The following is a 27233-nucleotide window of genomic DNA, read 5'->3' on the forward strand; positions in this document are numbered from 1 at the left end:
TGATTGTGGGCATATACCCAGTAGGGGGTGTGCAGGGGGCAGCTGATCAATGTTTCTCTCTCATCGATGTTTCTAACTCTCTATCCCTCTCCCTTCCTCTCTGTAAAAAAAAAAAAAAAAAATCAAGGCTGAAAATGAAAGTCTGGGGTACTCGATTCAATAAAATATTTATTGGGCTTATACCTTCCATAGGCATCATGTCAGAGGACACAGGCTCTGCTCCCAAAATGCCAAAGAGTAGGTAGAGAGGGACCCATGTAGGGACTCCACCTGATGGCCTGGGAGGGACCCCAGCCACACAGTCTCCTAGCTGTGTAGGTTCTGAGGGATTTAGTCTACCCATAGCTCCTCGCCTTTAAATGAGGAGCTAACAGTACCTCTGTTATAGGATTGTTGTGTCAATCCAAAAAGACATGTAAGGGAATTAGCAAGATCCCTGCCACCACATAATAAAAGGTTGGCTTTTGTGAATAATAAATCATTACATATCATTATTATTAAAAGAGAGGAGCCATGTCCAACGGAATAGATTTGGCAAGGCTTAATGTAGGAAAGCCTGCAGAATAATTCTGATAGGATAAGGTAAGAGGAAAAGTCCTGCAGAGAACAAGGGCACCAGGGACAAGAGCAGAGGAGGGACAAACACTAAGAAGCAAGTTTGGGGGCCTCACATGAGGACTGAGGCAGACAGAAGAGGATACCTGTTAGGTCAAAGGGAAGAAAAAGCCCAATAGGTGGGATCATATCTTCTCACTCAATAGGTAAAAGGAAAGGGCTTTGTGTCATTTCCCATCTCCCACCATCAGGCCCTCCTCCTTTCGAAGTTCAGCAAAGAATTCACGGCTGAGACTAGAGGCAGCTAAGACAAAGAGGTGAAGGGATGGTCAGTCAGGCCCAGGTGAGGTTTCGGAGGGAGCAGGCGCAATGCCCCACAGCTGAAAGGATGTCTACGGATGACAAACAGCATGCTTGCTGGGTATAGGGAGCAGGGGGCTGTTCAGAAGAGAGGAAGATGCTACTGGGAGGCAGCCAGAGAGAGGACCCACACTAATCCTCTAGGGAAACGTTTACCTGGGGACGGCGCCCAGCTCATGTGGAAGAGCGCTAGACAGATCCGGACAGGCTGGGTCTACCTAGCACAGGACCCGGGACTAGGCTCCTGGAAGTGAGACAAGAGAAAGCAAGGAGGAGGACAAAAGGGCAAGTGGCCTGTACTGGCACGTCCAAGGCAGGGGGACCCACCCAGGCTACAGCTACCAGGACCAGCCTCCCCGAGGGGTAGGTGATCCTCAAGGTGAGACCCGGCACAGACAGGGTCAATGAAGCTGGAGCCGGCTCCAGGAGAGAGAGATAAGGCACAGAGGGGTCTTAGTGGTAAACTGTGAAACTCTGAATGACAGCCTAATTCAACAAATCAATATTGAACAACCTCAGTGAGCAAAGCTCCTTCCTCAGGGCAGGGCAGGCACTAAGAAGCACAGGGTGCCTGCTCACAAGTGGTTTCCTAGAAAGAACACAGACAGATACAACCTGTTGCTCAGGCCTCCAGCTGGGCCCTCAGAGCCTAACCAAGCGCCCTGGCGCCTTTGGACCCAGCCTCACGTCTGCCTTACCAGCACCTTCGCAAGTGCCCTCACCTGTCACACCTCCTGTAGAGGCCTCTTCAGTGGCCAAGCAGACGTCTCACACCCAACTGAGAAGTGCTCCTGCTCCCCCATCCCCCCGCCCCCCACCTTCCTCAGCCTTCCTCTTGCACAGTGGTTCTCAACCTTGGCTGCACATTAGAATCACCTGGGAATCTTTTTAAAATCCTGATTTCTGGGCCCCATCCTCCGGAAATTCTGTTTCTTTGTTACTAATGTTGTGGCCCCATCCCCCCATAACAAAGAAACAGAATTTCCGGAGGATGGGGCCCAGAAATCAGCATTTTAAAAAGATTCCCAGGTGATTCTAATGTGCAGCCAAGGTTGAGAACCACTGCTCTTGCAGTTTCTAGTCGCTTAAAACTCACCTCTCCCCCATAATGAAAACTTGGCTCCTCACATCCAATCACTGCTTCTTCACTGCCGGCTGCAGTGGAATCAAAAGAAGCTCACGACTCAGCCCATCCACAGAGCTTTCCCCACTCCATCCCTGTCCAGCCCCCAGCCAGTCCACTTCTCCCCTCCCTGGCCTCAGTATGCGGTTTGGCCTGATTTGTGGACCTCTTCCTCTTCCACGCCCTCCCAGGGGCCATACCTCCCCCGCATGGGCTCTGTACAAACACACCGACTTGCTGCTAAAAGTTCCATTTCTTTTCCTCTCCCTCAATCAGTTTGTCAGCATTTCTAGGACAAGGATCTATTTCATCTCTCACGTCTTCTCTCGGCGCCCAGTCTAGAGATCGGAACACGGTAGGTGTGCGAAAGAAGGCGAGTCAGAACTCAAGAGTTAAGATGGAGAGCAAGCAGACAGAACCGCTGTATCTCGGGGTTCGCAGAAATGCTGAGCACATGCACTCCCAGCATGAGGACTGGCGTCACAGGCAGGGGAAGGGTGACGCGGGGAGGCCAGGGCTGATGGCAGCCGCGGGTAAGGGAGCACCAGAAAAGGCAAAGCCTTCCGAGTAGACTCGGTAGCTCCGGTTATGATCTGCCTACTACAGTCCGGACACCTCCTTTGAGACTCGGTTTTCCCAGCTGCAGAATGGGCATCAGACGCCCCGGCACACTTTCTCACAGAATGAACAGGCCACCAGGCATTTAAGTTCAAAGCTGCCAGGGCCCTAGGACCCGGCCTCACCCCAGCGTTGGTGAGATGAGAAACGAGCTCCCCCCGAGATGAAACGACTCAAGGTGCACAGAGCAGGTCATTCCGGGAGGGACCTTCGTGGCAGGTCCCGAAAGCCAGGCTTCTGCGTCCAAAACTCCTCGCCGCCTCCCGGGCGAGTGCACTCGGTAAACTGCCGAAAGCGGCGAAAGTAGCGGCTGAGCCCAGCCCCACCTCCTAACCGAGCAGCCGCGGGCGAATCCCTGCTGCTGGGCTCCTCGAGCTTCTTCACCTGAAACTAAATGGGACCGAGAATACTCCACCGGGTAACGAGGAGGCGGACCCTACGCGAGACTCCAGCGAGACCCCTCAGAACCGAGCGACTGCCAGCATGATGCGGAGACCTGGGCTCCCCGTGCAGACAGACTCGGGCTCGAACCCTCCCTCAAGGACCTAGCACGAGGCATTTTCGTGCTCCGGGCGTCAGTTTCTCCATCTGCAAAATGGGCCCGAAAGCCAGAATAAGGCCGCCGCCGGTCGCCAGGGGCACGGGATGGACAAGGCCGGGCTGTGCCCGCAAGGGAGGGATGCTCACGGAGCGACGGGCCGGGGTCAACGGGGTCCCGGAACGAGGGAGCGAGGGTGTGAGAGAGGACGGAGCCATGCCGACCGTCCCCCACGGGAGGGGGAGGGGAGGGGCGGCGCAACTGGCCTCGCGCACCGCCCGCAGCTGTCTCCTCCAGCCGTCACTCGCGAAGCCCACGCCGCCTTGGCGCGCACGACCCTTATATAAGCGTCCCCTGCGGCGCCGCCGCAGCACGCCCATCCGCTCCCACCCGCCGCGGGAAGAGGAAGGTGCGCAGCGCGACGGACACTTACCGCTTCGCCGCCGCCGCCGCAAGTCGTCGCCGCCGCCGCTACAGACGCTAGCTCCAGTGACAGGGAGCAGCTGCGGTCTCCGCGCAACCGAACTTGCTGCGGTCCACGCCCCGCCTTGGGACTTCCTATTGGCTCAAGCAGCCCAACCCCTCCTGTTATTGGACAATGGTCTCCGTCACTCACCACTCCCCCGTTCAGAACTCCTCCTTACGCCCGCCTGCCCGTCACATTTAAGCCTTGGCGCCCCACGTCAGCCCCGCCCCTCGCGTCCCCGGCGGGTCCCTGGATTGGTGGAGAGGCTGGAAGAGCCCGTCCCTGGCACACCACCGCCCACTCCCTCATCTACAGAGACCCACGTGGGCCTCTCGTCCCGGCCGCGGCCCGCCATAGGCGGAAGTGGCCGGTCTCGGACACCTGTGATTGGTTGTCCGCGGGGGTGGGGATGTGCGATTCATTCACCCGGGTAGCACGTGTCTCCCAAAGCCGCTAGCATAACAGATCACACCGGAGCTCAAGGATCCGGGCTAGATGCACAGACCTGCCAGCGGACGGAGAAGAGGTCGGAGGAACGGGTTTGCGAAGGGCAGGAGGAAGGAGATGGTGCACGGGTTTACGGGACTGTGTCCTTTAGCAACTGTAGGGGTGGGGATGGTAGGCAGAAGACCGTCTCTGTGTGACCTTGGACCAGCAACCTCACCTCTCTGAGCCAGTTTCCTACTCTGCAAGTTGAGGCCGCTCAGGACCTAGAGGGCCCCAGAAGGCTTGGTTGAACGGAAAGCTTCATAAGTCATAAGCTGGGCTCTGTGCCAACCAGGAGATAGGGGAGTGGCCAAAACAAAATATATGCCTTCTAATGAGATAGCACAGACGGTAAACAAATAAAATATACCGTACTTCAGATGGTAATCAGGGCGTGGAGAAAAAACCGACCTGCTTCCTGACAGTTGGGAGGATTAAGGACTATGAGAACATCTTGTTAACTAAAAATTGCTAATTGAGCACGGAGAGATAATACACCTCCCTTCTTTTCTTTCTTCTTTTTTCTTTTTCTTTTCTCTGACTATGTTGTGTCTGCTGTGTTTGTCTCTCCAATTTCCTAGACTTCTCTTCCATCTATCTGGCTAAACTCTAACCTGGAACAATCCCACATAGCCATTTTAGTAGCGGAAAATGAATTAAAAGCCCAATTCCCCAGATTCGCATACTCATTTGATTAACTAACACCTTTTACTATGGGCTTGGTGCTATGCCTGGGACATAGTAGTGAAAAAGACACAGTTCCTAACATCTTGTCATAATGCTAACGTTCTATTACATGTCCAAGTCCAAGGACTCTTTCTACCTCACAACTTTCTTTTATGCAGGAAAGAGTTAGAACTGTGTGACCTTGGGCAGGTGCCCAACCTCTCTGGACTGAATTTCCTCATAAAAGCGTTTGGACATGTTGGCCATTAAGTCTGTTACTTTCTCGTCCCTATTAATCTTCTAGTGTGTGTGACTTCAACACTTCCTGCCTGCATTTTTTCTCCACTGCTGTGCACGTGTATGACGTGGGCCCCTGTGTCACTCGGGAAAGGCAAGGCCCTGCTCTAGGGCTGGCCATTGCTACAGGGGCTGTGATGCATTGGCTCAGTCCTGGCTGGTCTGTGTGAACACCTGGGTCTGGAGCAGAGGGCAGGTAGCTCCACCCCGGTTCAGGTGACTCCCTGGTCAACACCACCAGGTGGAGATCTGAACAAAGAAACTAATTGAGAACTAGAAAGTGGACTGTTGTGAAACCAAGGCAGTATGGAATTTGAGCAGTTAGCTCAGGCACACACATTACCTAGTTCACATTAAATTAGGAAACAAGACACCTCTCCACCCAGGCTCTCCTACCTCCAGGTTGAGTTCCCCAGAAGGGATATTCCATCCCAGACAAAAAACTCCTGGCCAAAGCCTGGGTGGGAAGTTTCATGTGGCTACAAAAAACATGCCTCAGTGTGGGCTTCTGTACCACTAGCGACAGAATCTCCTTGGATCGGGGTGCCAGTGGAAGCACAGATGCCCGAGCCCCAGCACATGGTTCTTATGCATTTTATTAACCACCAACTCAGATCTTAGAATCACCAGCAGAATACCACTCAAGTCCATTTTGAGGAATGGGGTCCTCAGAAATACGCATTGCATTGCTTACTTAGAAGCTCCTTGAATGGTTCTAATGTGGGTCAGTGTTGAGAGGCCTAGAGAAGTTATTACCGAGACTTCCCTGATGATGAAAACCCTCTGGGGCTCTTTAAAACAAAACAGATTCCTGGACTCCCAACCCCTGTGGATTCCAATCCAGTAAGTCAAGGGTGGGGCCCAGGAATCTTTTTACTCATTTATTTATGTTTAACAAGCCCCAACTGATTTTTGAGATCTGAGAAGCTTGAGAAATTTGCTTGTGTTCCTAGGAGGATGCAGGGGAAGCTGAGGCGGGACAGAAAGACGAGACCAGTCTATGGAGACCCGGCCAGGAGTCTAGCTCAGAACTGGTTCTCTTACTGTATTTTAAGAGTTGCTCAGGCAAAGAGATAAATTATCAGTTGAAATATACACCGCTTTAAATTGAATATGTATCTATGCACAGCCCCTCACTTCATTTCTTGTTGGGTGTGATATCTTCAAGGAAAATTCTAGTGACCTTAACCATTAGGCTTATAATTCTATCTGATCAGTGTGAGGCCCAGGTCTGAGCCATGGCAGGTGGAACACATTTGCTAAGGGCTTTTTGCTGGCCTGACTCTGAGGGGCTGGACTCAAGGCCCACTACTGACTGTGTCCTTGGGCAAGTTGCTTCACCTCCCTGAGCTTCTGTTATTTCATCCAAAAAATGGATAGAGCGTCGGACGCAGACCAAAGGGCCCCAGGATTGATTCCTGTCAAGGGCACATGCCCGGGTTGCAGGCTTGATCCCCAGTAGGAGACAGCCGATCAATGATTTTCTCTCATCATTGATGTTTCTATCTCTCTCTCCCTCCCCCTTCTTCTCTGAAATCAATAAAAATATATTTTAAAAATAAAATAAAATAAAAAATGAGGCTAAGCTCCAGAGTGGTGTGAGAGTGAAATGCAATCACAAGGTAAGGCTCCTGGAGAAGAGGGCACACTCCATCCCCATTGCCTACCAAGTTCAGTCAGATTCCTCTTCCTGGCTTTGGAACCCCTGGAGAGTGGGCGTCTGTCTTTCTAGGTTCTTCTGCAGCCCAAGGACAACCCTGTGTGTTCCCAGGCTCTAGTCACCCGCAGGATCCCACCCCCATCTCTATTGCACCAGTCCTCCATGCTTTTGAGGCTGAACTCCAAAACCACCTCCTCCAGGAAGCCTGCCTGTATTCTCCCCACCCCCAAACCAGATGTGGTCTCCCATTCTCTTCTGTGCAACCTCAGCACTTGGCATCTATTTTAAGGTGCCTTCCTTCATGTAATCAGAATTTCTCCTTTGTCAGGGATGGAGATTCTACCTGATCCCCTTGGCCTCACTCCTTGGCATCATTGAAACAAAATCTTGTCTGGCCAGTGTGGCTCGGTGATTGAGCATCAACCTATGAACTAGAAGGTCATGGTTCAATTCCTGATCAGGGCATATGACCAAGTTGCAGGCTCCATCCCCAGTAGAGGGCATGCAGGAGGCAGCCGATCAATGAATGATTCTTATCATTGATGTTTCTATCTCTCCTCTCCCTTCCTCTCTGAAATCAATAAAAATGTATCCTATATAATAAAGAGCTAATATGCTAATTAGACCAGATGGTGGAACAACCTTCTAGAATGACCAGTGGGCGGGGCCACGGGGCCGTGAGGCAGCTGGGACTGTGAGGGCTGAACCCCTTGCATGAATTTCGTGCATCGTGCTTCTAGTTTTAAAATAAAATAAAATACTAAAGATTAAAAAGGAAACAAAATCTTGCCTGTGGTGTGTAGATGAGGATTAATTTCAATGGCTCACTAACAAGAAGGAGCATCTGGGCAGCCTGCCCCGTTTGCTGCCTTCTGTATCTCTAAGCCTCACTGCAACCTTCAATGGCACCAGCCATGTAAATCTCAGAACCACCTTAGGAAATGGATACTGTGTGTTTTATTAATTTCAAAGCACACATCCCCCCATCCCTGCATTTTAACCCCTGAAATGATCTCCTGATAAGTGGGCAATGGGTATTATTTAATTTATTTAAATTCTTTATTGTTGAAAGTATTACATATGTCTCCTTCCCCCCCCCCCCACCATTGACTTCTCCCTGCCCACACCCGCCCCCAGCACAGGCCCTCACCCCCCCTACTGTCTGTGCCCATTGGTTATGCTTATATGCATGCATACAAGTCCTTTGATTGATCTCTAACCCTCCCCCCACCCCCCCATATTCTTTCTTAATAGTATATAAAATAATGCTCCTGCCCTGGCTGGTTTGGCTCTGTGGATGGAGTGTCGGCCTGCAAACTGGAGGGTCCCCGGTTCGATTCTGGCCAAGGGCACATGCCTGGGTTGCTGGCTTGGTCCCCAATGGGAGGCGTGCAGGAGGCTGCTTTAAGCCACTGAATTGTGGGGTAACTCATTATGCAGCCGTGGACAAGTAATAGTCTCCAATATTTAAGATCAAGTATTTACTCTCCTGCCCTGGGGACAGAGAGAGGAAGGAGAGTTGCCCTGGCCTCTAAGGGACACACAGTATGTGGTTGCTGCTACTCCGCGTATCTGGTTGGCTGCGGAGGAAACTGCCTCCCTGACCCCAGCTGAAAGGTCAGGCGGGCTCCCAGGGGAGCTGTCACGCTGCAGGGTCTGGAAAGATGAGTAAGAACTTGCCAGGTGAGAAAGGCAGGGCGGAGGGGAAAAGAAAACACACATTTCTCCTTATCCTCCGGAGATTTGGGAAGTTGTCGTAAAATCACACACTTGGCAAGAGGGTGTTCAGCAGCTACATGCCTGACACAAGAGCATGATTCACCCCAAGGCTCGTAGGAGTGTGTGAGTCAGCAAGCTCCTCCCTGGGCAGACTTCGGGACGGTGGGGATTTGATTTGACTCTGAGGGCACTGGAGATTGTGTAATGGTTTTGTTGCTTTTTAACCAGGAAGGGGGTTGGCCTTTCGGGGCGTGGTCAGGGATGGAATGAAGAGGCCTGGGTGTGGATCTCAGCCCACCTTTGGGACAGGACGGACAGAAGGCCAAGGTCCCCTTTCTCCATTCTCCTCTTCACATTGGCTCCGTCTTCGCTCTTCCGGCTGGGAACTGAGCCTGGTGGATGTTAAGAGCCCTTTCATCCCAGGACGGCCTAGAGCAGTGATGGCGAACCGATGACACGCGTGTCAGAGGTGACAGGCGAACTCATTTTTTTGGTTGATTTTTCTTTGTTAAATGGCATTTAAATATATAAAATAAATATCAAAAATATAAGTCTTTGCGCTAACTGGTTTGGCTCAATGGATAGAGCGTCGGCCTGCGGACTGAAGGGTCCCGGGTTTGATCCCAGTCAAGGGCATGTACCTTGGTTGCGTGCACATCCCCAGTAGGGGGTGTGCAGGAGGCAGCTGATTGATGTTTCTCTCTCATCGATGTTTCTAACTCTCTATCCCTCTCCCTTCCTCTCTGTAATTCAATAAAATATATTAAAATATATATATATATAAGTCTTTATTTTACTATGGTTGCAAATATCAAAAAATTTCTATATGTGACACGGCACCAGAGTTCAGTTAGGGTTTTTCAAAATGCTGACACGCCGAGCTCAAAAGGTTCGCCATCACTGGCCTAGAGAGTGAGACAGAGGAAAAAGAGCAAGGCCAGACCCAGGGAGAAGTCTGAGATGAGGCAGGAGTTGCAGCCAGCACTTCCCCGGCCGCAGACAGGGGTGCCCTGTACAGCGGCCCAAACAGAGAGGAGGCAGGCCCCCTGGCTTCAAGTTCTGCCTCTGCCACCAACACGGGCAGGAGGGCAGAGTGGTTGCAGCATTGGGCTCCAAAGCCAGGCTGACCCAGGCAGGGGTCCCAGCTCTGCCTCCTCCTGGGCACACTCTCTGGCCAGGTGCCTGATCTCTCTGGGCCTCAGTGTCCTGATCTATAAAAGAGGGATAACAATGCCCATCTCATAGGACTTTTGTGAGATTTAAATGAAATACATGGAGGAACCAATAAAAATGCTCAGAAAATAGTAGTTAAAGCAAAAAGAAGTATGGACCAGATGTGCGAGGGACCTTTCAGACCTCAAATTCTATGATTCTGAGGATTTGCTGGGCGGCCCAAGCACATTTCTCTTGCCCCTGACTTGAGAGAAAGAAAAGCTACTAATAGTCTCCCTTTTGGAAACACCCCCATTCGTGATTTTATTTTATTTTTCACAACAACCCATTTACAGATAACAAGACTGACTGAGAGAGGAAGGGATTTGCCCGAGATAATAAATATCACCAACTTACTATTTTTTAATTAATGTTTTTATTGGTTTCAGGGAGAGAAAGGGAGAGGAAGAGGTAGAAACATCAATGATGAGAGAGAATCACTGATAGGCTGCCTCCTGCACGCGCCACACTGGATATCAAGCCGGCAACCCAGGCAGGTGCCCTGACCGGGAATCAAACTCTGACCTCCTGGTTCATAGGTCAATGCTCAATCACTGAGCCCAACTCACTTTTAAAAAAAATTTATTTGTTGATTTTAGAGAAGGAGGAAGGGAGAGGAAGAGAAACATCAATTTGTTATTCCATTTATTTATGCATTCATTGGTTGATTCTTGTATATGCCCTGACCAGGGATCAAACCTGAAACCTTGGTGTGTTGGGGTGACGCTCTAACCAACTGAGCTACCTGGCCAGGGCCTCACCAACTCACTTTTACTGAGCGCCCTCTATGCTCCTGTGGGTGCAGCATTATCATATTTAATCTCCTGTCTGATGGTGGGACAAAGGTGTAATGGCCACCATGAGGAGAAGGTCTCTTCAGAGTGAAAGATGAAGCAAACAATTCCATAGAATATAACAAAATTTTTTACGGGATAATTTACTTTCAGGGCAATTGGGTAGAGCAGACAGAAGGCCCAGCATGCAAATTATTCTGCAATTAGAGGCCCGGTGCACGAATTCATGCACCAGTGGGATCCCTCAGCCTGGCCTGTGGGATCTGGCTGAAACCGGCTCTCTGACATCCCCTGAGGGGTCCTGGATTGCGAGAGAGTGCAGGCCAGGCTGAGGGACCTCACCAGTGCACGACTAGCGCCAGGGAGGGACGCAGGAGGTTGGCCAGCCAGGAGGGACTGCAGGAGGGCTCCAGAGCGTGTCTGGCCCATTCAGTTCCGATCAGCTGAACCCCAGCAGCAAGCTAACCTACCAGTCAGAGCGTCTGCCCCCTGGTGGTCAGTGCACATCATAGCGAGCAGTTGAGCGGCCTTAGCATATCATTAGCATATTACGCTTTGAATGGTTGAACAGGTGACCAGACACTTAGCATATTAGGCTTTTATTATATAGGATAAACACTCCCATGCAAATTATTCTCCAATAAAGACTCCTGTTACTGTACTGTTTTATAATATAACTCAGGTACTATTGGTTGACAAGACAAAGGGACAACGAATGCAGCAGCCCCAGTGCAACTGTCACCAGGCTGACATTCATCCTGGCCATTACTAACAAAAGTCTTTACATTCTGTTTTAAGGAACACAGAAGGTTTTGATATGCTTACTAAGGATGGTGGTTGGTCAAAGGTCACCGCCCGAAGGGACACAAAGTGATGGAGATGGTGTTCGTTCACATCTACATCTGTACATCCTCACAACAGTTCCCTGAGTTACTTGTCCCTGTTACAAGTGAGAAAACTGGGAGGAGGTGCCCGAGGTGGCACAGCCGCAATGATGAAGCTGCTGTTTCCCCAGAGGCAGCTGCTCCTCGGAACCTGCGCTCTTACCTCTGTTCTCTGCTGGAGAATTAGGGACAGAGCGAGGCCTGGAAAAGTCCAAGACTCCTGACTCCCAGCCTAGAGCTGGCCTGTTTCTTTTTATAAAATTTCTAATTGCGGTAAAATATAGAAAAACATAAAGTTTACCATCCCAGCTATTTTTATGTACAATTCAGAATGTTACATTCACACTACTGTGCAACCAATCTCCAGAACTTTTTTTTAAAAATAATTTAACAGAGAGCAAGGGAGAGGAAGAGAGAGATAGAAACATCAATGATGAGAGAGAATCATTAATCAGCTGCCTCCGGCACGCCCCACAACCTGGTCATGTGCCCTTGACTGGAATCAAACCTGGGACTCCTCAGTCTACAAGCTGACACTCTATCCGCTGAGCCAAACCAGCCAGGGCCAGAACTTTTTCATCCTGCCAAACTGAGGCCCTATAGCCACTAAACATCTCCCCATTCCCCACAGCCCCTGGCAACCACCATGCCATGACCTGTCTCTATGTTTTGCCTATTCTAGGTTGGAGCTGTCCTATTTCTTTTTTCTTTTATTTGGTCTGTTTTTAATGTTTTTATTGATTTTTGGAGAGAGAAACATCCATCTGCCACCCCCTATTGGGGATGGAGCCCACAACCCAGGCATGTTCCCTGACGGGGAATTGAACCAGTGACCTTTTGGTGCATGGGATAATGCTCAACCGACTGAGCCACACTGGCCAGGGCAGGAGCTGTCCTGTTTCTGAAAGCTCATCTCTGTTTTGCTGTTGAGCCATCTGTTTCCAGTGTCCACAGAACAAGTTTGGGCAGTTGGGGCTGCAGGAGTTGAGGGAGGCCAGGCTCTTCAGAGGTGGTGTGGTCAGGGAAGGTGGCCTGGGGGTAGAGGCATCAGCCTTTGCCCTAGGTGGAGTGACAGTGCGGAGGGTGACTCAGAGATGCTTGGCCCCTGTGGCTTGCCCTTTGGTTTATGATGGCCACCTCAGCAGCACCAACCTTTGCCCCCAAGGGAGCTCCCATCAGCGGGGTGGAGGCACCAGGCCATCTCAGAGGCCAGTGACTTGCTGAGCGCCGGGAGCAGTCCTGCGAGTACAAACCATGGGGACAGGGCGACGCAGCCAGTCCTTGCGAGGTCCACGGCCCTCCTATGGCAAGCTCCAGGAGCCTTGGGGGAAGCCCGGGGGAGGCCGACTGCATCGGGCGCTGAGCCTCAGAGAGGGTCGTGAGAAGTCCAGACCCTCAGATCGAGGCCCAGAAGGACTGGATTCCTTTGATCAGGAGCGGCGGCCTGGAGGTCTGGGGGACACGGAGCAGCTGATCCAGGCTCAGCAAGGAGGCAGCCGGAGGTGGCTGAAGCAATATCAACAGGTCTGACGGGCGGGCGGGCGGGCGGGCGGGCGCATGGATGGATGGATGGATGGATGGATGAGTGTTACACTGTGAGGGTGGGGACTCTGAGGAGAGGGACCCAGGGCAGCAAAGGCTCAGAGGTAGAGAAACATACGGTGCCAAGAACCAAGAAGACAAAGCTTTTGGAGATGAGGCTGGAGAGAGAGGTATCCAGGAACCATATTTCAGAGGCCCTGACAGCATTTGGAATTTATCCCGTAGGCCCTGGGGAGTCACGGAAAGTTTTAGCCCGTGGTATAGTCAGAGTTGTTTTAAGATGATTAATCTGGCAGTGTGATGGACGGGTGGATTTTGCTGGATGCAAGGAGATCAGCCAATACAACTTCCCAGGGTTATATCTTGTGTTCCCTGTTCCCGGGAAAAGGGGGGATCCAGCTGCCCTTGGTGGAAGCTGCTCTCGAGGCCCCTGCCTCCTCCTGTGGAAGAAAGGGGGGGGGGGTCCCCAGTGCTTCTATCTCTGGGGTCTACCACCACCTTGTGGCTGTCGATGGAACAACACCTGAAACCCACCACTCCACCCTGGGGCCTGTATCCTGATTTCCTGCTCCTCTGTCTTCCAGCAGGTGAGGAGGCGGTGGGAGAGCTTTGTCGCCAGCTTCCCCGCCGTGACCCTGAGCAGGCCGGCCTCCCCGCAGCCCCCTCTGGGCACCACCAGCTAAGGATGCTGGAAGCCGCGCTGGCCCCTGCTGGACTCGATGAGACGACTATATCTACTGACCCACCTCTTCGTGGCCCTGCTGGACTGTGGGTGAAGTGGCCTCCTCTACAGGGACAGCTCTGGCCTTCCTCACTCGGTCCCAAGGCCCCTGGCACTTGATCGCTCAGGGCCCTGTGCTGCCCTTCGCTTTGGTCTTCTAGGCCAAGGCTCCCTGGCAGCGAAGACACCCACACGGTTGAGAAGAAGGGAGCTCCGTTCCTTCCTGGTGGATTCTACCCTCTGGAGAATGTCACAGAGGCCCCCCCTCCCAACAGTGACATGTAGGAGGTCCTTAGAAGCCTGCCCAGAAGTGGGGGTGTCGCCGCCCCTGGTCCCCACACAAGACCAGTCGCAAACCTTCAGGACAGAGCTCGGTGAAGCCAGAACCAAGGCTGAGAGGCTCCACAAACTGCCCTGTCACTGGGCCATGTCCCTCCTGCCCTTCCTTCCTGCCAGCTGATGGCAGTGGCGGGGGTGGGGATGGGCCTCCCTCACAGCCTCTGAGCCCCCTGAGGGCTAGGAGCCGGTCTGGGTGGTCCTCGGTGCCCACACACTGTGGCTGACAGGCTCAGGCCCGGATATTGTCACTTCGATCCTTACAGTATCCCGATGATGGAAGCAGGGGAAGCCTTCCCTCCCCTGTGACAGAGGGGGAAACTGAGGCCCCGGGAGGGGGAAGAGATTGTTATCTTTGGCATCTCTGGCCCCACCCCACCCAGTTCCCAACACTGGGGTTGAACACAGGAATAAAGGTTGCTGAGGTGACGCAAACGATTTGCCTGATGACTAACTCGCCTCTAGGCCTCTCCAGCTCCTGTGGGGTCAGGCCGGGCCCAGAGCTTCCCAGGACCCCTGCCCCAACCCAGATCCCTAGGAGGCTGGTCTTCCTGCCACTTCTCCCCAGAGGAGCTGCCGCCTCACCCTGTGCTGACTCCAGCCACTTTGGAAGACCTGGCTCTCGCCAGCGCCTTGCCTTTGTGCTCTGCCCTGTGAGGCTCAAAGAGGGTGAGGGCTCACCCAGGACCACACAGAGGGAGTGTCTAACCCCAAAGCACCCGAGCCCTTTGAGGGACACTGGCACTTCGTGGGTGGTCCCTGGGGAACTTTTGGTTCAAGCAGACCCAAGTTCAAAGGGGAGGGAGCAGCTGGTACGGGTCTGTTCTGGGGTAGTGGGGAGACCTGAGGATCTAACGGACAGAGGGGAGGTACCCCATTTCTCCAGAGCCCAGGGCCTGGCAGGGCCTTTGAGGAGCAAGAGGGGTCCTGGGGAAATTTGGTCCCAGGTTGCCACTGGGATCAGAGACTGGGATGCTGGCCTGGAACCTGGACTCTGGGAGCTGACCGGAAGCTTCAGGCCCAATTAGTCACAACTTTAGATGTCCCCGGCCCAGCCCCTTCCTGCAGCAGCCGCTGAGTGCCTCTGGGGAACTCTAGGACTCCAGGGAAGGTCGCTGGGTCCACAGCTGTGACAAACCCTCTGGATGCCCAGAGGACGAAACCGAGGCCCAGAATGGGGCAGGAGCTCTCATCTTCCTCCGGGTCTCAGCCCTGGAGGTTCATCCTGATCTATTTGTCCCCAGGAGTCTCCATCCGACACTGCTGCTCTCCTTCTACGTGCCCTGCTCTGTGAGCAGTTTGCCTGGCTAAGAGCTTTTGTCATCCACAGGACAGACATTTCCACGGGGACCTGGCTTACTGGGACCCCTGTGCTCCTCTCGGGGCCTAGTCAGTCCTCAATATGTGGTTGATTAGAGCAGCGGGCGCCAACCTTTCAGACCACCGGTTGGCGACCGCTGGTTTAGAGAATGAGAGATTGGCCCGAAGTCACCCTCTGAGTTGGTGGCTGATCTGGGCCTGCAGGGCCTGGGTCTGGGGGCTCCCCCTCAGGCAGAACACTTCTCCCCGGGCCTCATCAGCAAGCCCATCACCTGGAGCACATCCGGGGCCCTGTCATCAAAACACACGCAGACTCTGACAGGCTGCTTCCGTGGCCTCGGCAGCCTCTCCCAATGTGTCTTCACCTTCCATCGAGACAGGGATGCAATTTCCCTCCCCTGGAATCTGGGTGTGCCCTGTGCCCTGCTCTGACCAGTAGCAGGCAGTGGAAATAGCGTGCTGGGCCGCCTGGGCCCATAGGCCCTAAGAGGCTTTGCAGCTGCCATGGGAAGGGGTCCAGGACACCCTGCAGGTGGGTTGAAAGGTGGCCCCCAAACAGGTATGACCATGTCCTAATCCCCAGCACCTGTGAACTTTACCTTATTCGGTAAAAAGATCTTAAGGTTCTTGAGTTGAGGAGATCAGCTTGGATTCGGAGGGGAGAGGCCTAAGTCCCATGACAAGCAACCTTATCACAGAGACACACGAAGGAAGAGAAGAGAAGGCCATGCGAAGATGGAGCCAGAGGTCGGAGGGATATGGCCCCACGGCCAGGAAGCCAGGGACTGCTGACAGCCCCCAGAAGCTGCAAGAGTCAGGAGGGATCCTCCGCTAGGACCCCCAGAGGGAGCTCGGCCCTGCCAGCATTGGATGTCAGACTTCTGGCCTCCGGACCCTTGAGAACCTGTTTCTGTGGTTCTGAGCGACCTGGCTCAGGCTCCCGACATATTTGCTCTGAATGATCCCCCTCCCCCACCCCGGGCCTCCCCACAGGTGCCCTCTTCAGGCCCCGCGTGTCCTGGCTTTGTCTGCATGTAAAGACGTCACTCTCAGCGGGTGGACAGGACACTGGGCCTCAGGTCAGGCTCTGTGACTGCCACCCCCACACTCACACCCTTGAGGCCTCAGTTTCCCTGTCTGAGAGAGGATAACCTGGCCTTGCCGGCTTTGGGGGTGGGGTGAGGTGACAAGAGGAGGTGTGGGTCCCCACTGAGCTGGTCCGGAGCCACGGCCAGGGCTGCGGTGAGAAAGGGGAGAAGGAGCGGGTGTCAGGTGCTTCCAGGCAGGTCAGCTCCCGAGCCTGGAGCAAGCAGACCTCAGAGGACACGGCAAGCTTCGTGCATACACATGGGGGTTGTGCCTTCTCACGGAGGCGTCCCTGGTGGGAGTGGTCAAAGCGACCCATGCAGAGAGCTCACCATGCAAACGCCCTGGGCACGGAGTTTATCCGCCCTCAGGCCCCGTCTGCTCAAAGGTCACAAAAACACATTCTTGCTGAGTCCGTTTCATGCTTCTTTGTTCTATTTTGGTTGCACACGGAGGGCAGAGACACCCAAACCTCTCCCACGCCATGAGGTCTCAGAGCCAAGAGGAGGGGCCTGGGACCCCTCATCCATCTACCCCCCATACACACACCCTCCATTCTCTCCTCTCCCTGCTCACCATCCCGGCCACAGCCTGCCTCTCTGCACGTGTTTCCAGAACTGGGGAGCTGACTACTGATCAAGCTCTGACCTTTCCATGTGACCTCTGCCCTCAGGAGCTCACAGTCCTGCTGGAGAGGCAGACCAACCAACAGACAGACAGACAGATGACCAGCTGCTCTGCTAAGAAACAGAATGGAGTCAGTGCTCACAGGGCCAAGAGAGACCGATTAAGGGGGAGGCCCTGACTCCAGGACCAAGTGCCGCTCTGGGCTTGGCCCACACCTTCCCCAGCTTCCTGTGGCCCGAGCCCACACCGGATGGGAGGGAGGAGGCCGCGAGCAGTTGGGAAAAAAGATGCTGCAAGAGAAATGGGGCCACTCGCTGTGCTGATGGGGAAAGCAATGAGGCACGCAGAGAACACCGCATCCCCAAGCTTCTCCCCGAGCGAGGGCTGCCAAGTCAGGCTGGCCCGGCCCCCAGAGCCCCACAGATCCAGGCCGTTTATTTTACAGCGAGCCGGAGGCAAAGCTGGGCTCTGGCCCAGGCTCCTGCCTCGCAGCCCAGAATCCACGCCCCTGAGTGCCCAAAGCCCCTTTCCTCAGGACACCACACCGAGCGCCCTACCTGTCCGAGGGCCAGGGGGGACCAGGCCTGGGTGTTGAACGTGGGGCCCAAGCCCTGCCTGCACCGAACTTGCTGAGTGACCTAGAGCAAGTCTTCATTCCTTCCTCTGGGGGTAGAGATCGCTGCATCTCCCCTGGGCGGGAAGGCAGGACAGGTGGCAAGGATGCAAACGCTGTGCAAACTGGGGTGCTGTGACGTGGCAGGGAACGCCGTCTTGGCCCTCATCCTCATCGCCGTCGGCATCATCAGGCTGGAGGGCTACGAGCCTGCGTTAAAACCCTGGCTCTACCACTCACTACCCGGGTGACCTTGGGCAAGTCGCTTAACCTCTCTGTGCCTTGGTTTCCCCGTCTGTTCAGTAAAAATAATAACAGTCTCTCCTCACAGGGTTGGCCCTGTGTGTCCCTGGGCAGTCCTCTTTCTGGGCCTGGGCAGCTCCTCCGGGAAGTGAGGGTGTAATAATAGCAGCGTCTGGGAGGTCGCATGGGCCAAGGCACGCATGTGCTGAGCCCGGGCCAGCCCACGGGAGCACCGCTCAGTGACCGCCTCGGGAAGCCTGACCCTCAAGCCCAGCGTGTCCTCAGCTTACCTGGGCCTTGGCAGGGCTGCGGGCACCAGGCTCCAGGAAAGCGGGCCGAGCCACAGACCAAACGGCCGGCCACCCTGGGCCTCCCAGGAGGTGGTCTCGGGTTAGTGCCAGGGTCAGGATGAGCCTGGGAGAAAGCCTGTCTCCTCACCCCGCCCACTGTGGCAGCCACCACCCCCGCCCTGCCCCCCTCCCCTGCCCCACCACCCCTTCCTCCTCTGAGGTCCAGGCACAAGCAGTCAATTCAGCCAACACTCAGCGAGGCTTTCAGAGCTCTGCTCGGTGAGGACTTGAGAGTCCAATCACGCTGACTGCCACGTTACTGAACCAGCACTCCCTGCTGGCTCAGGGGGCAGGGGTGCCCAGAGAAGGGCAAGGTTGGCTCTTACAGGGTGGGCACCAGAGGAGGCTGCCTGAGGAGCAGCTAGCAGAGCTGGAACTATTGGGGAGGGCACGTGCAAAGGCAGGGAGATGCCAAACAGCTGGGCCGTTCGGAGATCTGGGCACAGCTCAGTTCTTCGGGGAAGAAGAGGGACTGGGGGAAGTGAGGACAGTCAGATAGACGAGGGACAGGGATAAACGGACCCGAGATGGCCCTTCCCCTGGGGAGCCCCTCCGCACTGTGCCCTCTGCATCTCTTCCGTCTGGACCCTTCACTGTAGCCTTTAGAATAACCCCGTCAGCACCGCGTTTCCCTGTGTCCCATGAGCCTTTCCAGTAAATTATGGAACTTGAGAAGGGGGTCTGGGAATCCCCCATTTACAGCTGGTCAGAGAGAAGCCCAGGTGAGAACCTGCAACTTACGACTGGCGTCTGAAGTGGGGACCATCTGAGGGACGGGGCACTGGCCCCGTGGGGTCTGTGCTAACTGGGTAGTTAGTGTCAGAACTGAATTGTAGGACACCCAGGGGGTGCCTGGAGAGCTGGAGAATCGTTCAGGATGAGGCGGAAACCCGCACATTTGGTGTCAGAAGCGCTGTGGAAACAGAAATTATGTTTCTCTTAGATGGTTACAGGAAGTATTTCAGGGTGAAGGGACTCGATGTTTGCAATCTCGTCTCACATGATTAAAATATACAGATTAGAGTCTATGAAAGAGTGTGACGATAAAGCAAGTGTGGCAAAAACTGGCAAATCAGCGTGAAGGGCACCTGGGAGTTCACTGCACTATCCTTGCAACTTTCCACAGGTTTGAAGTTTTTCCCAAATAAGAATTGATTTTAAAGCAACGTGATAACATCGAGGCAATCAGACAGCCTATGGCCCCTGATGGGAGAAACAGTCACCTGAAACGTTCTTGCCAAAATAGGTGGGGCCTGCGTCTTATCAAACTTGTGGATCCCACTCCCGGGTGTGGACCCTGGGGGCAGAGGAGCCGGTGAAACTGCACGGGGGCTGCAATCAGCGGGGCCCAGACCCGGTCATCCCCCCAGACACTGGGACACACTTTTTCTTAACAGATAAATGGCAGAAGAAACGAGATGGAGGGGGAACTCTAGAGTAAAGAAGACCTGACCCCCCAAAATAAATAAATAAAACCTGACATGTTAACCGACTGCAACACATTAACCTTATTTGGTTGGATACTATTCAAACTATAATAAAGAAAATATTTACGAAATATTGGGAACGTTGACCAAATGTTTGGTGATATTATAGAACAATTTCTTTTTGGGGGTAAAAATTATATAGACACCTCATCTTTAAATTATTCTTACCTTTTTCAGGTGAAATAATACAATACCTGGGATTTGTTTTGAAGGTGAAGGAAATGGATGGGGACATGGATGAAGCAAGATGAGCTCTGAGCTGATAACTGCTAAAGCTGAATGATGGAGACTGGGTGGGGGAGACTGGGTGGGGGAGACTGGGAGGGGGAGGCTGGGTGGGGGAGATTGGGTGATGGAGACTGGGAGATGGAGACTGGGTGGGGGAGACTGGGTGGGGGAGACTGGGTGATGGAGATTGGGTGGGGGAGACTGGGTAGGGGAGGCTGGGTGATGGAGACTGGGTGGGGAGACTGGGTGGGGGAGACTGGGAGGGGGAGGCTGGGTGGGGGAGATTGGGTGATGGAGACTGGGAGATGGAGACTGGGTGATGGAGATTGGGTGGGGGAGACTGGGAGGGGGAGGCTGGGTGGGGGAGATTGGGTGATGGAGACTGGGTGGGGGAGACTGGGTGATGGAGACTGGGTGGGGGAGACTGGGAGGGGGAGGCTGGGAGGGGGAGACTGGGTGGGGGAGATTGGGTGATGGAGACTGGGTGGGGGAGACTGGGTGGGGGAGACTGGGAGGGGGAGACTGGGAGGGGGAGGTTGGGTGGGGGAGACTGGGTGATGGAGATTGGGTGGGGGAGACTGGGTGGGGGAGGCTGGGTGATGGAGACTGGGTGGGGAGACTGGGTCGGGGAGACTGGGAGGGGGAGGCTGGGTGGGGGAGATTGGGTGATGGAGACTGGGAGATGGAGACTGGGTGATGGAGATTGGGTGGGGGAGACTGGGAAGGGGAGGCTGGGTGGGGGAGATTGGGTGATGGAGACTGGGTGGGGGAGACTGGGTGATGGAGACTGGGTGGGGAGACTGGGTGGGGGAGACTGGGAGGGGGAGGCTGGGTGGGGGAGATTGGGTGATGGAGACTGGGAGATGGAGACTGGGTGGGGGAGACTGGGAGGGGGAGGTTGGGTGGGGGAGACTGGGTGATGGAGATTGGGTGGGGGAGACTGGGTGGGGGAGGCTGGGTGATGGAGACTGGGTGGGGAGACTGGGTGGGGGAGACTGGGAGGGGGAGGCTGGGTGGGGGAGATTGGGTGATGGAGACTGGGAGATGGAGACTGGGTGATGGAGATTGGGTGGGGGAGACTGGGAAGGGGAGGCTGGGTGGGGGAGATTGGGTGATGGAGACTGGGTGGGGGAGACTGGGTGGGGGAGACTGGGAGGGGGAGGTTGGGTGGGGGAGACTGGGTGATGGAGATTGGGTGGGGGAGACTGGGTGGGGGAGGCTGGGTGATGGAGACTGGGTGGGGAGACTGGGTGGGGGAGACTGGGAGGGGGAGGCTGGGTGGGGGAGATTGGGTGATGGAGACTGGGAGATGGAGACTGGGTGATGGAGATTGGGTGGGGGAGACTGGGTGGGGGAGGCTGGGTGATGGAGACTGGGTGGGGGAGACTGGGAGGGGAGGCTGGGTGGGGGAGATTGGGTGATGGAGACTGGGAGATGAGACTGGGTGATGGAGATTGGGTGGGGGAGACTGGGAGGGGGAGGCTGGGTGATGGAGACTGGGTGGGGGAGACTGGGTGGGGGAGACTGGGTGATGGAGATTGGGTGGGGGAGATTGGGTGGGGGAGATTGGGTGGGGGAGACTGGGTGGGGGAGACTGGGAGGGGGAGGCTGGGTGGGTGAGGCTGGGTGGGGGAGACTGGGTGATGGAGACTGGGTGGGGGAGACTGGGTGGGGAGACTGGGAGGGGGAGGCTGGGTGATGGAGACTGGGTGGGGGAGACTGGGTGATGGAGACTGGGTCGGGGAGACTGGGTGATGGAGATTGGGTGGGGAGATTGGGTGGGGGAGACTGGGTGGGGGAGGCTGGGTGGGGGAGATTGGGTGATGGAGACTGGGTGGGGGAGACTGGATGGGGAGGCTGGGTGATGGAGACTGGGTGGGGAGACTAGGTGATGGAGACTGGGTGTGGGAGACTGGGAGGGGGAGGCTGGGTGGGGGAGACTGGGTGGGGGAGGCTGGGTGGGGGAGACTGGGAGGGGGAGGCTGGGTGGGGGAGACTGGGTGGGGAGGCTGGGTGATGGAGACTGGGTGGGGGAGGCTGGGTGGGGGAGACTGGGTGGGGGAGACTGGGAGGGGGAGGCTGGCAGGGGGAGACTGGGAGGGGAGGTTGGGTGGGGGAGATTGGGTGATGGAGACTGGGAGATGGAGACTGGGTGATGGAGACTGGCTGGGGGAGACTGGGCAAAGGGGTACTCTGCCTAACTCTGCATATGTTCAAAACGCTCCGTAATCCATAGTTTTGAAAAGCAACCCCTCTGTAAGTGGAGACTGTGGAGCTAACACCGAACAGCTGTGCCCCCACCTGTGAAGCTGGGGTGCCGGGTGAGGGAGACGCCTCGTTAGATGACTCATCAAGGGGCTCTGTCTGATGGCGAAGACGCTGTTGAGTTTGGGAAGACTTTGTTCACACTGTTTTATAAAATGTGAAGAGTGGAAATGTGTCCAAACCACAGGCTGTTGGTTTCCCTCCACCACACGGAGGACGGAGGACGCCTGCGTTCCAGCGAGGGACTCGGGTCCCAGGCTCGGGTCCCAGACTCCAGCCCAGGAGGAGCAGGGCAGGGCGGGTGCGGACTTGCAACCAGCCGGGCTGTGGCGGGGAGGAGCACTAGTCTCCGTATATTTGGAAATCTGTGGGCGTGTTTATTTGCTGGGAAGTCTGGGTCCCTTCCCCTGGGGGTGCTAGTGGCCAAAGGACAAACCGGAGAAGGGACAGGAGTGGGCAGATGGGGTGGGGCTGAGGCCAGGGCAGGGCATGAGGGTGGGGTAGAGGGGGAACAGCCAGACTAGGTGGGTCAGACACGGCCTGGTTGTGGGAGGGCCTGGGCAAAGCCACCAACTTGCTGGGTGGACTTGGACGGACGTGCCCTCTCCCGACTTGGTTTCTACAGCTAAGCGGTTACATCCTGGTCCGGACAGACCGGGTAGGAACCCTGGCTTTGCCCCTTGCTAGCTCTGAGGTGGTGAATCGGGGAAGATTCTGCTTTCTTAGATAAGAAATGGAGACAATAAGGGGACCAGCATCACGGTTTGTCCTGAGGAGTCAATGAGCGAGTGCGGAAGCTCTGAGCCTGGGGCGAGGTGGGCCAGGAGCGCTCACTGCTGTGAATGAAATACACGGAGGAGCTCAGGGACCATAGGCCGCACACAGGGCGGTCTGATCACGAGTTCTGATCACAAGCTCTTCCCACCTGCTGGACACAGATCAGGGTGCCCGCCTCCCCCGACACCTCCTTCCACTCCCAGGCAGTTGCTGGAAACATTCTCTCTGCGAGGAGCCCTCCAAGGCCGCAGCCCTTCATTTCTCACTAACCTCTTCCCCCTCAGAAAGCCCCGCGAAAGCTCCTACCCAGGGAAGCTTGTTCTCAAAGCGGCCGTTTGCGTTGTGGGCTTTGAAAAGCCTTGTGTGTGATCCAAAGCTGAAGCACTGACTTCTTTGTTCCCCTGTATCCACCCTCCTAGGGGCCAGCGTGGAAGCCAGGCCCGTCCCTGGCCAGTGAGTGTGCGGAGAGGGTGCGGGCAGGCTGGACAAAGGAGAATAAATGGAGAAACAAAAACAACCCCAGAATCAAAACAATACTCTTCCACACAGACCCAGTGGAAGCCCCTTCACTCTCTACGCTCCGAAGGTAAGCCCATTTTTCAGCGTCTGATTTGTGTGTGTGCGCACATGTTTTGCTGTCATTTTTGCCACTTAGAGCCAGCTTGCCTGGCCTCTTGAAACACAGGCTTGATTTGGTTCCCAGGACAGTGATACTACAGAAATCGAGCCATTGATTTTGGGGAACAGAAGAGCATAACTTAAGAATTATGGGTTTTGACTTAACTCACAGGAGTGACGAGTTTTGGGGGGAAGACCACAGAGATAAAGTCTCCGTGTTGTCCTGTCCCTTGTCACTGTTGGCGCTGCCTCAGTCACCTGGCTGTGAACTTGTCAGGCTTCTCCACTGCCCGGTTTCTCTTCTGTTCCCCCATCCCTTGTCTGTTAGCTGTGCTTATGGTGCTCACGGGCCTGTGGTGTTGATGAAAGAAGACCCAAACCTATAGAAAACTTTTATAAGACTTCGGGCCAAGTTCTTGAAGACGTGCCAGAAGCAAGATCTCAACGGAGTGAGAGAAAAAACTCTGGAGAATGGCAATTGCAGCTCATTTTGTACATTTCATCCAAGGAGAAAACATGAGGAGGGTCGCCGGAAACCCACTCGTGGTAGACTGACGGGCAGGAGAAAGCAAAGAGGGGACATGCCTACAATTAGATAAAAGATGAAGGGAGAGAGACATACTTCTTTGCCATCGGTGAGTGCGAGATGGCTAACATTTCACATCCACGGCGCGTGGAGAGGGCTGCGGGGAGCGAGAGAACACGAGGAGTTCGTGGTCTGTGCTCTGGGGCCTGTGCTCGGGTGCAGGTGGTGGCGCCCTGAGGCATCTGGAGAAGAAAATTATCTGACAAGTCGGAGGTGTGTTGTCCGAGGCCCGAGAACAGAGGACAGGGCTCATTAAGGTGAAGGTTAACCTTTGCTAGGGAAGCCTGAGACGAGCCTCAATACCCCATCCACTCTGCCTGCTCCCCTCCCCAGGCCCTGGCCTCCCAGAAAAGCTGGGCGAGCATCTCAGCCAGGCCTGAGGTGAACACAGGCAGGTAGGAGGCCTGCCCTCTGCACCCCGTGTTGATGGAGGCGCTTCCAACGTTTCCTGGGCTCCCTAAGGGCACTAGTGCAGGCCCAGAGGCAGGGATCCGGAAAGGGCCCGCTGTGGCCTTGTTGATCTGGCGACAGAGGCCTGGTCAGGCCCTGGTCAGCAACAGCCAACACTGGACAGAAGCCAATGAGCTAGAGCTGAGGGGCGAGCCTCCCTCAGGAGGAGGACACAGAAGGGGTGGGGACCAGGTGCCCCTTTCCTGGTGCTGGAACCTCACCTAGACCCTCGGACCTCTGATCTGCCCTGAAGGAGAGGGGCAGGGGCAGGGAGAGAAACGCTCCCACAAAGGAAAAAGGCTGTGAGGACCCAGTGAGAAGACAGTCATCCACAGCCAGGAAGAGCGTTCTCACCGGGAACCATTCATCAATTCTTCAAATGTTTCTCATTCGTTTGCATTTCACCTCTGCCATCTGCTCGTGTTTGTTCTTGGCCATATTTCTCCTCCTTCCATCCACCCTTCCTTCCTCCCTTTCCTTTCTCTTTCTTTCTTTTCAGTGGGAAATCATTTGATTTATCCTTTGACTAGATGAAAGTAGAAGCCACACTTAAGTTCAATCAAATGGAAGGAGCATGAATACATGAACTCCCTTATCAGGTCTCATTTGTAATTTGTCATAAACCACTCTTTCTTTAAAAACAACTCTTGCCCCTCCTCCCTATTTATGGAGATTTAATTAACATATAACACTGGTTTTTTGTTTGTTTGTTTTAATATATTTCTTTATTGATTTCAGAGAGGAAGGGAGAAGGAGAGAGAGAAGCATCAATGATGAGAGAGAATCATTGATTGGCACACCCCCCACTGGGGATCAAGTCCACAACCCAGGCATGTGCCCTTGGCCGAAATCGAACCCAGGACCCTTCAATCCACAGGCTGGCGCTCTATCCACTCAGCCAAGCCGGCCAGGGCTAACACTGTTAAGTTTAATGTGTACAATGCATGTTACAAAATGATTACCACCATAGCCTTAGTTAATACTTCCATCATGTCACATAAGTACCATTTCTTTTTTAAGATCTACTCTTTAAAAAAAAATTTTTTTTAATGATTTCAGAGAGGGAGAGGGAGAGAGAGAGAGAGAGAAACATCAATGATGAGAGAGAATCACAGATTGGCTGCCTTCTCCATGCTCCCTACTGGGGACCGAGCCCGAAACCTGGGCGTGTGCCCTGACCATGAATCAAACCCTGACCTCTGGGTCATAGGTCAATGCTAAACCATTGAGCCACATCATCTACTCTTGTAGCAACTTTCAAGTGTATAATACAATCTTATTAGCTATAATCACTATGTTGCACATTAGATTCCCAGAACATATTCGTTTATACCTAGAAGTTTGTACCCTTTGACCAACATCTCCTCATTTCCCCCAGCCCTGGCAACCACCACTCTACTCCCTGTTTCTATGAGCTCAGCTATTTCAACTCCACATATAAATGAGATCATATAATATCTGTCTTTACCTGATTTATTTCACTTGGCATAATTTCCTCAAGGTTTATCCATGTTGTCATGAATGGCAGGATTTCCTCCTTTCTTGTGGCTGAATAATATTCCATTGTATATACAGGGAAGGGCAAAGTAGGTTAATAATGATAATAAGTAATCATCATATATAATAAAAGCCTAATATGTAAATCAACCAAATGGTGAAACGACCAGGAACAACTGGTCACTATGACACACACTGACCACTAGGGGGCAGACGCTCAATGCAGGAGCTGCCCCCTGGTGGTCAGTGCGCTCCCTAGTGGTTCTCAACCTTCCTAATGCCGCGACCCTTTAATACAGTTCCTCCTATTGTGGTGACCCCTAATTTCATTGTTACAAATTGAACATAATTAAAGCATAGTGACTAATCACAAAAACAATATGTAATTATATATGTGTTTTCTGATGGTCTTAGGCGACCCCTGTGAAAGGGTCGTTCAACCCCCAAAGGGGTCGCAACCCACAGGTTGAGAACCGCTGCCTTAGGGGGAGTGTCGCTCAGCCAGAAGCTGGGCTCACGGCTGGCAAGCACAGTGGCGGTAGCCTCTCCCACCTCTGTGGCCCGCTCCCAGGCCTAAGCCAGCTGTCGGACATCCCCCAAAGGCTCCTGGACTGCGAGAGGGTGCAGGCTGGGCTGAGGGACCACCCCCCCCCCCAAGTGCACGAATTTCGTGCACCAGGCCTCTAGTACAATAATAAATAAATAAAAACACAAGAATAAACTTTCTCATATTCACAACTGTAAACCTACTTTTGCCCACCTCTGTATATACTGCATTTTCTTATCCATTCACTTGTCGACAGACACTTAGGTCATTTCCATATCTTGTTGGCCACGTTCCTTAACCGCAGCTGCTGAATGTGTAAAGTGGGCGTGTTGAAAGGTTAAATGAGTCAATACACGCAATGCACTGAGAACTGCGCCTGGCACCGAAGGCCTTCATAAATCTGAGATTTTGATTTTGATTTTTTTTTAATTTTTTTAAAATATATTTTATTGATCTTTTTAAAGAGAGGAAGGGAAAGAGATAGAGAGTTAGAAACATCGATCAGCTGCCTCCTGCACACCCCCTACTGGGGATGTGCCTGTAACCCAGGTACATGCCCTTG

At 54.0% G+C, this 27233-nt stretch overlaps 2 protein-coding genes across 5 annotated transcripts in view; one reads left to right on the top strand and one right to left on the bottom strand.

The window, feature by feature from the left end:
- The window catches only part of PC (pyruvate carboxylase), a 64194-nt gene extending 60501 nt beyond the window's left edge, over positions 1-3693 (bottom strand). The window contains exon 1 of one of the 3 annotated variants that reach the window (XM_070427615.1): positions 3628-3693. The gene's annotated coding sequence lies outside the window, so the exon portion shown is untranslated. Of the gene's footprint in view, positions 1-2011; positions 2474-3627 lie in introns of those variants that run through there. The other 2 variants (XM_070427619.1, XM_070427616.1) reach the window with 2 other exon arrangements.
- An 8246-nt stretch (positions 3694-11939) lies between these two features.
- Positions 11940-14412, top strand: CUNH11orf86 (chromosome unknown C11orf86 homolog). 2 transcript variants are annotated; one of them, XM_070427623.1, is made up of 2 exons: positions 11940-12902; positions 13505-14412. In XM_070427623.1, exons 1-2 carry the CDS (start codon positions 12633-12635, stop codon positions 13601-13603), a joined length of 369 nt encoding a protein of 122 aa, XP_070283724.1. In that variant the 5' UTR covers positions 11940-12632; the 3' UTR covers positions 13604-14412. The 2 variants fall into 2 exon arrangements, with proteins under 2 accessions (XP_070283724.1, XP_070283725.1); XM_070427624.1 differs by having other exon boundaries at positions 11941-12902; positions 13508-14412.
- The last annotated feature ends 12821 nt before the right edge of the window (positions 14413-27233 follow it).

The sequence above is a fragment of the Myotis yumanensis genome, unplaced genomic scaffold (genome assembly GCF_028538775.1).
Source record: "Myotis yumanensis isolate MYYU_CA2020_CCGP unplaced genomic scaffold, mMyoYum1.0.hap1 SCAF_10, whole genome shotgun sequence".
Classification (NCBI taxonomy): domain Eukaryota; kingdom Metazoa; phylum Chordata; class Mammalia; order Chiroptera; family Vespertilionidae; genus Myotis; species Myotis yumanensis.